This window comes from Misgurnus anguillicaudatus, chromosome 17 (genome assembly GCF_027580225.2).
Source record: "Misgurnus anguillicaudatus chromosome 17, ASM2758022v2, whole genome shotgun sequence".
In the NCBI taxonomy this organism is placed as follows: domain Eukaryota; kingdom Metazoa; phylum Chordata; class Actinopteri; order Cypriniformes; family Cobitidae; genus Misgurnus; species Misgurnus anguillicaudatus.
The window spans coordinates 18403245-18417189 of NC_073353.2; the positions used below are offsets into that span (position 1 = coordinate 18403245).

Below are 13945 nucleotides of genomic sequence, written 5' to 3' on the forward strand. Positions count from 1 at the left end.
GCGCTATCCAACCATGACACGGCCTCACGAGTGCGAGAGACAGAGAGAAAGAATGACTGACAGCACGACGCGTTTGTATTCCCTCAAACACAAACAGTAGCCTATAATCTTATAACTTGTAGTTTTAATGGTCTTTCTAAAGGTTTAATTAACGTTCTAAAGGATTAACCTTACCTTAGTGCGAGAGAGAGAGAGAGAGAGAAAGAGTGACAGAGAGAGAGAGAGAGAGAGAGAGAGAGAGAGAGAGTGAGCGAACGAACGAGAGAGAGAGAGGGAGAAAAACACGACGGTTCACTTTCATCAATACAAGTATGTTGTTTAATATGTTTCTCTGAAGTTTATATGAATGAACACGAGGATTAATGCACTGCACGAGACAAAGTGAGAGAACAACGCGTATTCACTATCATACACAATAAGCATAAATATGTTGTTTAATGTTTCTCTGAAGTTTCAAATGAATACGAGGCGTCACAAGATAGAGAGTGAGAGATTGACAGAAACGCGAATGTGTTCAATATGTGTACACAATAAACTTAAACATGTCATTTGATCTGTTTCTCTGAAGTTTAAGCATTAAACATGTTGTTTTATTACAGATCATTTAAATGTGCTTGTGTGGATTGGTCAAAAAACTTCTGAGTGTTTGTGGAAGTGTTTTTTATTGTAACATGCTGAAAATCATTGTGCCTTTTTAAAACACTGGCAGCATGAGACCTAAAAGTCTTAATTTTTATTCCACAATGTTCCCCATCTGCTGATAAACATGTATTTAGTGTGCATAAAACAGACTTTTTAAACTTGTTTAAATATATAATGCTGAACATCGCTTACTAACTTCTTTCATGAGAGAATCTCCCTCTTGATGCTCTGCCATGTCTACAGCGCGGGCGCTTGAGACTCCGCCCACCTGAGCAGCTCATTCGGATGAGCCACAATAAATTACCTATATGGTATTTTGAGCTAAAACTTCACATGTACTCTGGGGACATCAAAGATTTATTTAATATCTTAAAAACGTCTTGTGGAATGTCCCCTTTAATATAAGTGACTTTGTATTTGTTTAATTGTTGTTGGGTTTTCATAAAAATAGTAATGAACCACAAATCTCTTTTAACGTAAGGGGAAATCCAGGTTTTTATTACTGTAACAATGCAAGTATATCACTACTTTCATATCATAATGGCTTGTTTATTTTGTTAATAACAAATAATCTTAATATTCATGAGGGTCTAAAGCTGAACATTAAAGGCGCTCTAAGCGAATCTGCGAGATGTCAGTTTTTGTTGACATTTGAACTGTTTTCATATTAGGAAAACTCTGTAGTAGTGTGTGGCTTTTGCACTTTTAAAAGTACACTTCTACACGTAAATACCCTAATTTAATGTCTTATTTAACTATAATACGTAAAAACATCTCTAATTAAGTAAATATTTATATTTTATCCAATTAGTCGATTAATCGAAAAAATAATCGCCTGATTAATTGATTATTTGATTATGATTATGAAAATAATCGTTGCAGCCCTAAATAAAATGTAGTAATAAACGTATTTTCTTAAATGGCCACGCCTTTTTAAATTAAAGATTTACAATGAGGCATAACAGAGTTTGTGAACGTGATGAGAAAGAGAAAAATAAACGTTAAGATCTATGGAAGTAGGTAGGAAAGAGTTGGTGTGCTGCAGAGTTTCCAGAATAATGCAGACTTTGTTTCTGAAAAAGAAACTGATTTGAGAAAGACAAAGGACTCAGTACTTTTATCAGCTGTGTAGGTTATCTCTCCTGTGCAAGAGCACATCCTCCATCCCTCTCACTGCAGACTGTCAGGTGGGTCCACTAGAACCCCTTCACAGTGATGGATGATGTTTACTTTTCTGTCCTTATGCCCTCTTCTCCACAAACTTCCTATTGTCTTTCTTCTGTCTCTCAGTCCTTCTCTTCTGCATCTCATCTATGCTTTTTCCTCAGTTCCTCTGTATTCTGCATCTCATCTCTACCCAATCCTCAGCTCAACTCATTCCTTGGCCAGAAGTTAACATTGACATACAGGTTTACTTGCAGCACCGATAAACATGTGTGTGCGTTTTGTGCATTTAGTTATGTGCATGAAACCATCAAAATTCAGCTTACCGTGTATTAATATTTTGTTTACTTGTATGCAATTTTGTTTATTGATTGGTCATCGTCACTGTATGTCCAGAGTTATTGGTGTCCTGAAGTTAAATCAGTATTGAATCTTTACTCCATATAACCATACATTCAGCTTGTTATTTTCAGCAAATGTGCTTTAGGAAAGTGTTAAGATAGAGGTAATGAAAATGGAAAAACGTTTAGCAAAGCTGTCCATTCAGCAACTTGTCATCATTAGAGAGGAAAGAGATATGACTGGTGAATGAGGGCATTGTGCATTTCTTTGTACATTGACTAGGTTTATATTTCCTCCAGTAATGTTCTTTTTTGACTTCTAAATAAAAAATTACAGGACATTTTTTCTTAAGTTTCACACAATAATAATTTGTTTTGAATGAGTTTTTCTGTTCCATTATGTGTTCCACCTCAAGCCATTTGATCTTTGGCATCTCTTGACAGAATAACCATACAGAAGCTATTGCTTCCCTTTATGGTTGTGATTGGCTTAATACGTGTTTTGAAGCCATATTTTTATTGAACTTTCTTTTTCTTCCTTCCTTCCTTTCTTTCTTTCTTTTACAACCATTTACCATTCTTGTTTAATGGATATTAAACAGGACAGGTTCATTTGTTTCCTTCAGCTCTAACAGCCCAATTACTGCATAAATCTGTACATTTCCTCGTACACAGTGCTGACTGAGGATTTATTTCAATACTTCTTCAAGCCAAATAGGATCATAGACTGTGAGTGAACACAACAGGCAAATGTTTGTTCTTTGTCTTAATTTGCATATTTATTATTGCAGTGATGGTGTGAGGAAACTTCAGACATTATCGTCAGTAAGATTGAAACTCTCTCGCTCTCTCTCTCCTACACCATCTCACATTGCCTGTCTGTAGATATATGTCCTATTGTTGTATAATCTTCACAGTGGTAGTGAATATGCAGTGTCACATTAGGGAGCAGCACTCGCTTCTGTTGTCAAACACAGATCTCATCAAAGACAGAACAGAACCGCAGCCCCGGGCCCAGCGGAGGCAGGATAAGGACAGAGATTTATGAAGAGATTTGACGGATGAGAAAATGTTTGTCAGCTACTTATCTGCATGTTTGATGTGCTACAAACTTTGGTCGGGCCATCACCCATCGAATTCCCTTTTGGAGTACAAAACAGTCTGGCTGTGTTCTTGCAAACATATCTGGTTTTCTAATTGGCCCAGTATATTTCTGTATTACTTGGTCGGTAAATTGGATACTATATAAAAAAAGGAATCCACACACACACAGTTTATATAGTTCTATAGCAACGTTTTGATCAATAAAGACCTTCGCCATGCCTTCCTAGGTGTCCAATAAAACTTGGGGGAACAGACAGAAAAATGTTAAATTTAGCTTCGAGTTTTATTATGAACTGGTTAAGCGGTTGGTTTCTGGCTTTCGCAACTAGACACCAATATTAGTGTTTGTTTTGACAATCCCAGCTGCAGTTTTGTTGGCCACACACATCAGAAAGGGAACAGGAGACAGCGTGTGCTGGGCCAGCTGGGAATTGAACCCAGAGTTTTATTATGAGAATGAAGCCCATTTAAAGACCATTAAGTTTTTTGCAAATTGCATTCTGGATGCATTCTGCACACATTACAATATGATTTAATTTGTTAACTATGCAGGATTTTTAGTTAGTGTTTGTAAATACAACATTCAAACTTGGACTCTTCTCTTGGGTGAAACAGAAGCACACAAAGTAACAAAAGTAGTTAGCTAGTAAATGTTCAGCATTGTATTTATCATTACAAATGTAAATGTACAGTCTTACAAACTTATTGGTTCTTTCTCTTCATATAATCCCAGACTGATTTGATAATGTTGAAATTATAGCCCTGTGATGATTATATTTTGTGTTGCAGAACTTTTGCTTTATTAAAATAGACTTTTTTACACACTGAAAATATGAAATAACCTTTTTGTGTAATGTGCCTTTGTGTAAAGATTGTTGCACAGTGCAATATATTTGCTGTTTCATAATAGATTTAAAACTAGCTCTGTAAACATTCAGTTCATGATACTTGTATTTGATTATTTATATCCATGCCTTGTAGACTGTGTATTTCTATTACATATTCCACTAAACTGTGCAGTTTATTTATAAACCAGGAGGAATGATTTCAAATAAAGGCAGAAAATGTGTTTGAAATGTAAATTGTAAAATGTACTGACGATGCTTATTTGCTTTGAGGATTTGAGAAGCTTTGGGCTAAGAGCGCATAAACATTCTCCCAGACGGCATCCTAATTTCTTCATTAGACGTCGTATCCGATGATGCGATCTGATTGGCTGTGTTTGCGTTGGATTGACCGCGTTTGTCGGACTTGATTGGCAGCTCCCGATAATGCTGCCATGACAACAGAAAGACTAAACATGAGGGAGAGGGTTTGTTATAAAAGGCTGCAAATGCACAAACAAACTGAGAGCCAGAGAGAGAACGAGAACAGATATTCAGCTTTAACCCCAAACCCTCTGTACAAACACTCATTCCCTCCGTTTCCAATGTGTTCCCATAATCTTTTTATGCCCCCATTACACTTTAAGGAACATTTTGGGCTGAGGGTACCTTAGGGTATGTCCCGGCTCATATCATATGTGTAATAACAGGATCATCTATGGTGCTTATGGTCCGCATCAACTAGATTAGACCCAAGCGTCGGAATCTTCATTCTGGGAATTACACGGATTCACTCACTCATATAAACAGACACCGGTCCAAGCAGTAATCCTGAGGGGTGCACTACTTATTCAGCCTAAATTAGTTCCTTGCTCGTTCTTATCGACTCTCACTTTTTTGTCTGTTAAAAAATTAATTTCATTTGCCTATATATATGTCAGAATGGGAAAGAAAGGTGATTTAAGCAATTTTGAGCGTGGCATGGTTCTTGGTGCCAGACGGGCCGGTCTGAGTATTTCACAATCTGCTCAGTTACTGGGTTTTTCACACACAACCATTTCTAGGGTTTATAAAAAGAATGGTGTGAAAAGGGAAAAACATCCAGTCGCAGCAGTCCTGTGGGCAAAAATGGCTTGTTGATGCTAGAGGTCAGAGGAGAATGGGCCGACTTAATCAAGCTGATAGAAGAGCAACTTTGACTAAAATAACCACTTGTTACAACTGAGGTATGCAGCAAAGCATTTGTGAAACCACAATACGCACAACCTTGAGGCAGATGGGCTACAACAGCAGAAGACCCCACTGGGTACCACTCATCTCCAGTACAAATAGGAAAAAGAGGCAACAATTTGCACAAGCTCACCAAAATTGGACAGTTGAAGACTGGAAAAATGTTGCCTGGTCTGATGAGTCTTGATTTTTGTTGAGACATTTAGATGGTAGAGTCAGAATTTGGTGTAAACAGAATGAGAACATGGATCCATCATGCCTTGTTACCACTGTGCAGGCTGGTGGTGGTGTAGTAATAGTGTAGAGGATGTTTTCTTGGCACACTTTAGGCCCCTTAGTGCCAATTTGGCATCGTTTAAATGCCACGGCCTACCTGAGCATTGTTTCTGACCATGTCCATCCCTTTATGACCACCATGTACCCATCCTCTGATGGCTGCTTCCAGCAGGAAAATGCACCATGTCACAAAGTTTGAAACATTTCAAATTGGTTTCTTGAACATGACAATGAGTTCACTGTACTAAAATGGCCCCCACAGTCACCAGATCTCAACCCAATAGAGCATCTTTGGGACGTGGTGGAACGGGAGCTTCGTCCCCTGGATGTGCATCCCACAAATCTCCATCAATTGCAAGATGTTATCCTATCGATATGGGCCAACATTTCTAAATAATGCTTTCAGCACCTTGTTGAATCAATGCCACATAGAATTAAGGCAGTTCTGAAGGCAAAAGTGGGTCAAACACAATATTAGTATGGTGTTCCTAATAATCCTTAAGGGGTGTGTATATACATGTTAATTTATAGTGGCATATTTACATTTATGCATTTGGGAGACGCTTTTATCCTAATCAACTTGCAGTGCATTACAAGGGTATACATTTTTATCATTGTATGTTTTCTTTGGGTTCAAACCAAAGACCTTTTGCACAATGCTCTACCACTGAGCTATCTAGCATATGTCACTAGATTAAGCGCAATTGGTGTTGTACTCTAGGTACAAATAGCTTCTGCTTTTTCTTTGTCCCCAGGTTTTGCTTTTTTTCAGAAACTCTTACAGCACGTTGTATGTTTTCTTCCCTGGACCTTTATGTAGACACAGCATCGTGGCACAGTTGTCTTTCTTGCTCTTTGTCTGTTTTTAATGAATACGTTGAAGGCCTTGCATTCCCCTCACACATATATACGTGTGAATTTCAGTGCATTTTACTAGGCTCCACGTAAACGTCTGCAAGACTGGCTGAAAATAGAAACATCAGCAGGAACTCGGGCAGCCGAGCAGACCGTCTGAAAAGCAGAGGACATTTCTCTGCAGTCTTCATTTTATCTTCCCCTCTAAAAAAAACAACAATGATCAACCGCACAACTCCAGCTCTGACACGAGCAACAGATCTCACCCTATTTAGAAAAGTCTGAGTCACGAGGACCAGACATTTTCTGCTCAGCCTTTTGTAGGATTGCAAAGCTATAGTCTCCCCAATATTACGATGTCACACGGGAGATCTGGAAAATGAAAGTATTGATTGGTGTGTGTGCTTGACGTCTACTCTACAGCTCAGATAATAATCTGCACTATTGGTTTGGGTGAAGTCGATCGTATTGTGAGCCAGCTGGTATGTGCATAAAGCTCCAAGTGTACACAAAAAATAATTATTCACTCAAAGTTTTATTGAAAGCAACTTAGTTCATTTACAATATGATAGAGATGTATGGACTGGAGCAACCCAGGCTTGGAGTTGACATGAATTGATGAGAATTTTTAGAAGTTTGTTTTTTATGAGCACACCTCACCATGTTCAACCATCGACCCTAAATGTATGAGCTCTGAACTCTTACCTTTCACCAAAAAGATGTTCTCCCATTATTTTGCAAGGGTTAATATCTGTTTTTATATGTGACCCTGCCTTTAAAAACTCAGCTTTTTTGTTCTACGGTTTTCTACATAAAATCATCCTACATAATGTAAAGAACATTCTGTGGATGTATAATCTTGATATCTTAAAATTTGACTGAGTAAGGTCATGTGAAAGATTGAAATCATTAAAATCAACCTTTAATGCTCGTTAGCTCAAAATTAGATTGAGACTTTATCCTGGTTTTTACAGGCAGGGTCACATTATGGTTAATGTGCTGCAGTATTGTTAAACTGCAGCTGTCTGCAAAAGTGTTCCCAGTCAAATTTTACGAGGGCAAACTTACTTCTGTGCTTCACACAATCTGCAGCTGACAGTCGGTACGTAAACACATGCAGGTGTGGTGTTTGATGTATATTTAGTTTTTGTCTCATTTGTGTCTCTCTTGAGGCAATATGTGCAGTCGGTTTCCCTCTGCTGGGTTTATGGATGATGCGTGACGTGATTCTGAGGGAAGAGTCGGGTTGCATTCAGCGAATGTTACGAAACCTCTTAAGAACGCTTCCAGTTCATATTTCAACCCATTGTGTATCAAGTCTATTTTTAGGACCATTAAAGGAATAGTTCACTGAAAATGTAAAAATTTGTCATTGTTTACTCGCGATGTGTTCCAAACTTGTATAAATTTCTTTGTTCTGCTGAATACAAAGGAAGGTAACCAAGCATACAGTGGCAAGAAAAAGTATGTGAACCCCTAGGAATGAACTGGTTTTCTACAGTGATTTGCCATAAAATGTTATCTGATCCTCATCTAGGTCACGACAATAAACAAACACGATGTGCATAAGCTCACAAGACATAAATAATTCCAGTTTCTTGTGTCTTTTTTGGAAACACCAATTAAACATTCACAGTGCTGGAGGAAAATGTAAGTGAGCCCATGGACTAATAACTTTATTGAAAGCTTTTTTTTCAGAAGCTGGCAAACTGGAGTCCAGTTAATAAAATGAGTTTAAATGTGTGGTTTAGTGCAACTTTGATTGATATTAAGACACTCACACATTTTTAGATTGCTGTTCTTAAGAAGCATCAGCTCTTCTGAACCATGCCCTTATAAAGATATCTGATCAAGAGATGTTGCACTCCATGAGGCTGAAAAGGGATACAAAACAATCTCAAAATGTTTAGACCTCCATCAGTCTATTATTATATATAGCAAATTATCTATAAATGGAGACAGTTAAATACTGTAGCTACCCTTCCTAGAAGTGGGCGCAGAGTCAAGATGACTCCTAAGACACCATGCAGAATACTCAATGAAGTAAAGAAGAACCCACGAGTAACAGCTAAAGGCTTGAAGACATCATTGGAACGGGCACACAGCTCTGTTCCTGAGTCTACCATACGCAAGTCTTTGGACAGGCACGGTGTCTATGACAGTACACCACGGAGGAAGCCGCTGCTCTCCCAAAAAACATTGCTGTGAGCCTGAAGTTTGCAAAAGAGCACCTTTGCAAACCCCAGTGCTACTGGGAAAATATTTTATGGATTGATGAAAAAAAAGTTGAATTTTATGGAAAAAATGTTATGCCGCAAAATGGGCACAGCTAACCAACATCAAAACATCATCCCAATAGTGAAGTATGGTGGAGGGAACATCATGATTTGGGCTTGCTTTGCCGCCTCATGGCCTGGACCACTTGCCATCATTGAGGGTAAAATGAATTAAGTAAAAAAAATCCTACAGGATAATGTCAGAGTGGCTGTCCACCAGTTGAAGCTCAGTAGAAGTTAGTTGATGCAACAGGACAATGACCTTATGCATTGTAGTAAATCTACTACAGACTGGCTTAAGAAAAACAAAATGCGCCATTTGGAGTGGCCTAGTCAAAGCCCAGACCTTAACCTGTGGAATGACCTCAAGAGAGCGGTTCACACCTGACATCCTACAAATGTGTGTGAGTTAAAGCGGGTTTGTAAAGGGGAATGAGCAAAAATTTCTTCTGAACGATGCGCAGGTCTGATTCAGAACTACTGAAAGCGCTTGCTTGAAGTATTTGCTGCCAAATGAGGCTCAACAAGCTGTTAAATCCAAGGGTTCACGTACATTTTCCTCCAGCACTATGAATGTTTAATGGGGGTTTTCAAAAAAGACACAAGAAACTAGAATTATTTGTGTGTTGTCACCTTATGCACATTGTGTTTGTCTATTGTTCTGACCTAGATGAGGATCAGATCACATTTAATGGCAAATCACAGTAGAAAACCAGTTTATTCACAGGGGTTCACATACTTTTTCTTGCTACTGTATATGGGGCACTATTGATTTCCAATGTTGCAAAAAATAATAGTACAGAAGTGTGTGGTACCCCAGATCTGTGGTAATTAACAAAGAAATGTATAAAGGTTTAGGGCTGTAACGATTTATCGTGCAAATGCGCGTTTTCTCAATGAATGAATTTGAAGGAATTACGGTGAAATGCCGCCACATCCAAAAGCCAGAGGGCGCCCTCGTGCAGAAACTCCAATTGTGCCACAGAAGTAGCAGCATTACAAACGTTATTCCAGGAAATGTCTAGAAGAATATTTATATCGCTGTTCTTCATATTGTTTCAGGTATTTTCATGATAATGAAGAATATTTTGAATGATTTTGTTTAATGTGTGTTGCTTTTTTAAATGCACGTTATAAACGACTTCGACTCATAATGTTTTTGGATTGATAAGGACTTCTTACTGACCAAAACACCATAGTACACGCACAAGCTGCGTATGAAACACAGAATCGCAGCCTTTCGATTTTAGAGAGGTCTTTTTAATGGGACACGCGATATACAGGTTTGGAACAATCTTGGGATCGGTAATGGTGCATTCACACCAGCCACGGTAGAGGCGGCAAAAACGCACTATTCGCGCATAGTTGGACGCTTAAACATTTGAGTTTACTCGCTTCATTCGCTCGTATAAGCCTACAGTAGTCATTTGAGACATTCACTCAGATATTCGCATCATGGGATGGGCTTCTGCAACTCCGCAGAGACTCCGCTTGCTTTCTGTAATCACGTCACTACTACAGCAAGGTCCTGATTGGTTAACGCGGCTCGGAAATCCACCAAAGTTGAGATTATTCAACTCGCGCGTTTCTCGCGGCAACGCTCAATTCGCGCGGAACGCGCATCATGATGGCTAATCTCGTCTTTGCATTGACCTATTTTGATTTTTGAAGTATAATATAAACTGGAAATGTGCAAGATACATCCACAGAGGGTTTGTTTTATTCCCTTGAGCTGGCTGGCTTCTTTCTGTTCTCTTGTTTTCCTTGCTGCGTGCTATCCAACATGTTTCATTATTTATTTCTCTTCTCTGTTTCTGGTAGGTTTTTAAGGTGAAGGCTGTCCAGCTAGCAGAGAAGCTGCTTCCTGCCTTCAACACCCCAACAGGCATCCCGTGGGCCATGGTCAACCTGAAGAGGTATATTAGATCTTCACATCCCTACACACACCTTATATCCTTTGTCTTTTTATTCTTTCCATCACTTTTCTCCCAGCGCCGTCTCTTCTGCACATTTTCGCAGTGGGGTTTGCCTCAAAATGAAGTTTTCTATTAGACATGTGACTGTGAAATCCCCAGTGGATTTCAACTGTTTAACTCTGCTTTACACCTAATTTCATTAGAATAAAATGAAAATTGCACAATTAAATTGTGGCGCACATTGTGAACGTACATCAAGGTTTTTAATGTTAGAGGAGACAGGGGGTCAAATCGAGCCCAGCGTGGCTTTTGTGAATTAATTGGGTGTTTAGCAAAAAATTGCTCCGAAGCAGACAGCACCAACTTGTGTTTCTGGGTGTCTGTAATCCTAAGGGAAAGAACGACACTGTTTTATTATTCCTCATTCATGCAAAGCTGGCATTGAGCGTCAACACACACACACACACACACACACAAATACTCTAAAAAGGACTTGTGAATGCTTTGGATACAGTTTGAATGGGATGGGTCAGGAGTTAAGGAGAGGGGATATTAGGCTTGATGGAAGAGTGGCTGGGCTTTAAATGAATCCATATGAAGGAATTGTATAGTTTAACCTAAGTTGGGTCACTGTTATTTTTCTGTCTACACGTGGATAAAATGGTACAGAGGAGGATGTTTGCTACAGACTGCTATGAAACATACTGCACATAAATGTTATGTCTGTTTCAGTGGTGTGGGGCGAAACTGGGGCTGGGCGTCAGCTGGAAGCAGTATTCTGGCTGAGTTTGGGACGCTTCACATGGAGTTTGTGCACCTGACATATCTGACAGGAAACCCTGCCTACTATCAGAAGGTGATGCCTGTCTGTGTGTTCAAGACTGTAATAAGACGGATAGCTTCAGGTCTTAATTCTCATTGGATGATGTACAGTACCATGCAAAAGTTGTAGACAACCATGCTACCATTAGATTTGTTGTTTTTGCAATTGTATAGTGATCATATATAATTATTTCTCGGTCTCTTTATTAGAATACAGACAGAAAATACAGGAAATGTGTATGTAGTATTAAAACAGTATAAAAGTATAAGCTGAAGTGTCAAGTATTTATGGTAAACTCCCCTTCCACTTGAGCAATAGCAGGAGACTGCAGGATCTCTTAAACCTAAATGAAATTAAATCCTAATTTCTAATTCTAATCGAGTGACTTCAGGAATTCAGTCTCCTCAAAAAGCTCAAGATGTGTTTCGTGCCAAGAGAGGTCACACTAAATACTGACTGATGCCTGAAGAAGATATTTAGTTCTAAAAATTGTTTTGATTTTAAATTCTGTGTACATATTTCCAGTATTTTCTGTTTGTATCTTAAAAAGAGTGAAAAATAAATATGGATGGACGTTAAAACTCTGCTAAAACAACAAAGCTGGTGGTGGGAATAACTTGAGGTTATTAGATTATTAGACAATGTTATGTAGCTTGATAGCTGCAAACATGGTGCAACTATTATAACTTTTATGTATTAATATGTAATAATACATCCAGTTGTTTATATTTGTTACCGTATTTCCATTTAACTGTTTGTTTAACCATTGTTTAGGTGATGCACATACGGAAGCTGCTGGCTAAGATGGACAGACCCAACGGGCTCTACCCCAATTACTTGAACCCTCGTACAGGACGCTGGGGCCAGCGTGAGTAACTTCCTTTTAATAACCTTATCTCTTCAGTTTTAGAAGCTGCAAGTATTTGTATAAATTTCACAAATCATGCAACTAAAGGGTGTCACGATTTAGATTTTAAATCAAAATCGATCAAAATTAAGTCACAACTTCGAACTTCAATTTAAAATATGGAATCGTCAATGCTGCAATGCCCCCATGTCACGTCCGGTCGGCTTGCCAAGCGAAAAAATATAAATAAAACAATCGTTTTTGGCTATGCATGGTCTTGTCGTTCGGTGCTTTTCACATCTGGTTGGTACAAAAATTTGGTTACACTTTATTTTGATAGTCCACTTTAGACATTCTACTAACTATAAATAACTTTGCAACTACATGTCAACTAACTTTCAATAATTTGCAACTTTACGTCAACTAACTGTCATTAGAGTATTAGTAGACTGTAAGGGTTAGGGTTAGGGAAGAGGTTTGGATTAGTGGAATAAGTTGACATGCACTTGCAAAGATACTTCTAGACAGTTGAATGTCTGTTGAGATATCATCGCAATCAAGTGTTAGTAGATATTAAGCAGAGAGTTCACTAATTATCTAAAGATTGGTAGTTGATAAGTAGTTGCAAAGTTACTTATAATCAGTAAAATGTCTAAAGTGGACTATCGAAATAAAGTGTTACCAAAAACTCCAATGAAAAAAAATTATTAACGCTTGTATCTTCATTGCATAATGATTGATTAGGACTTAAGATAGATTTCATCCTGACGTGCACTAGATGTCTACAGCAGTCGCTGCCTAATGGTTAGAGAGTTGGGCTTGTAAACCGAAGGTCTGTTTGTATCAACATATCTTTCATCATTCCACTGTCTTGAATAAACATTTGTGCATATGCTTGATGCATATATGCTATGCTGCCTTCGGTTTTGGCCAAAACCAGCTCTCTTGGATGGCAGTATAATTTAGCTGCCTGTTTTTGGAACAGTCTTCACATCAGTAGCGTGCCAATAATGTCCAAATAGGATTTGGAACAGAGCTATATCCAGTAATTATGGTAAACCGATTTAAAATATACCCAACATTTATTTTGGTATCCTTATTACAATAATAATCGTCAGAAGAGGTTTAAATCAAATACAGAAGCCACAAATTCTGAGCTGTATTTGTGCCGTTTGTGATCATGTTCATAATCCCTCCGCCAGGGTTTATTATTCTATAAATGTGAATGACGACAGAATAGCAGCGTATCTTCATCTCCGCGCTGATCACTGAGCTTTAATAAAGATGTCACGTGGGGACGTTTCTTTCTTTATATGTAATTACTGATTATGTGTGGTGAAAACACTCCACTGTGTGTTTTAACCAAGTCTTAATTACTGAGAGAGATGAGGGTTTAATTACAGCTCTGCTTCTAAAGGCTAAAACCTGATCGACCCAAACACACACACACACACACACACATTTTTTCAGACTTGAATGTGATGGTGTGTGTGTCCAAATGTAATTGATGTGCATTAGAGATCTATTTTCTAAATGAAAACTCAGCATGAGTGACAGGCCATTAAATCCTCTCGACTCCACGCCCGCACAGCATCATCTCTAGGGCTTTCCGATTTTGGATCCGCGTCTTTTACTCAGCCTCTCCTT

General features: G+C 38.5%; 1 protein-coding gene across 1 annotated transcript in view; it reads left to right on the forward strand.

Moving 5' to 3' along the window:
• man1a2 (mannosidase, alpha, class 1A, member 2) overlaps positions 1-13945 on the forward strand; it is a 111725-nt gene that overhangs the window by 81377 nt on the left and 16403 nt on the right. Inside the window, exons 7-9 of the mRNA XM_055214643.2 lie at positions 10534-10628; positions 11361-11484; positions 12226-12319. Coding sequence (XP_055070618.1) covers positions 10534-10628; positions 11361-11484; positions 12226-12319 — 313 coding nt within the window. The remainder of the gene's footprint in view (positions 1-10533; positions 10629-11360; positions 11485-12225; positions 12320-13945) is intronic.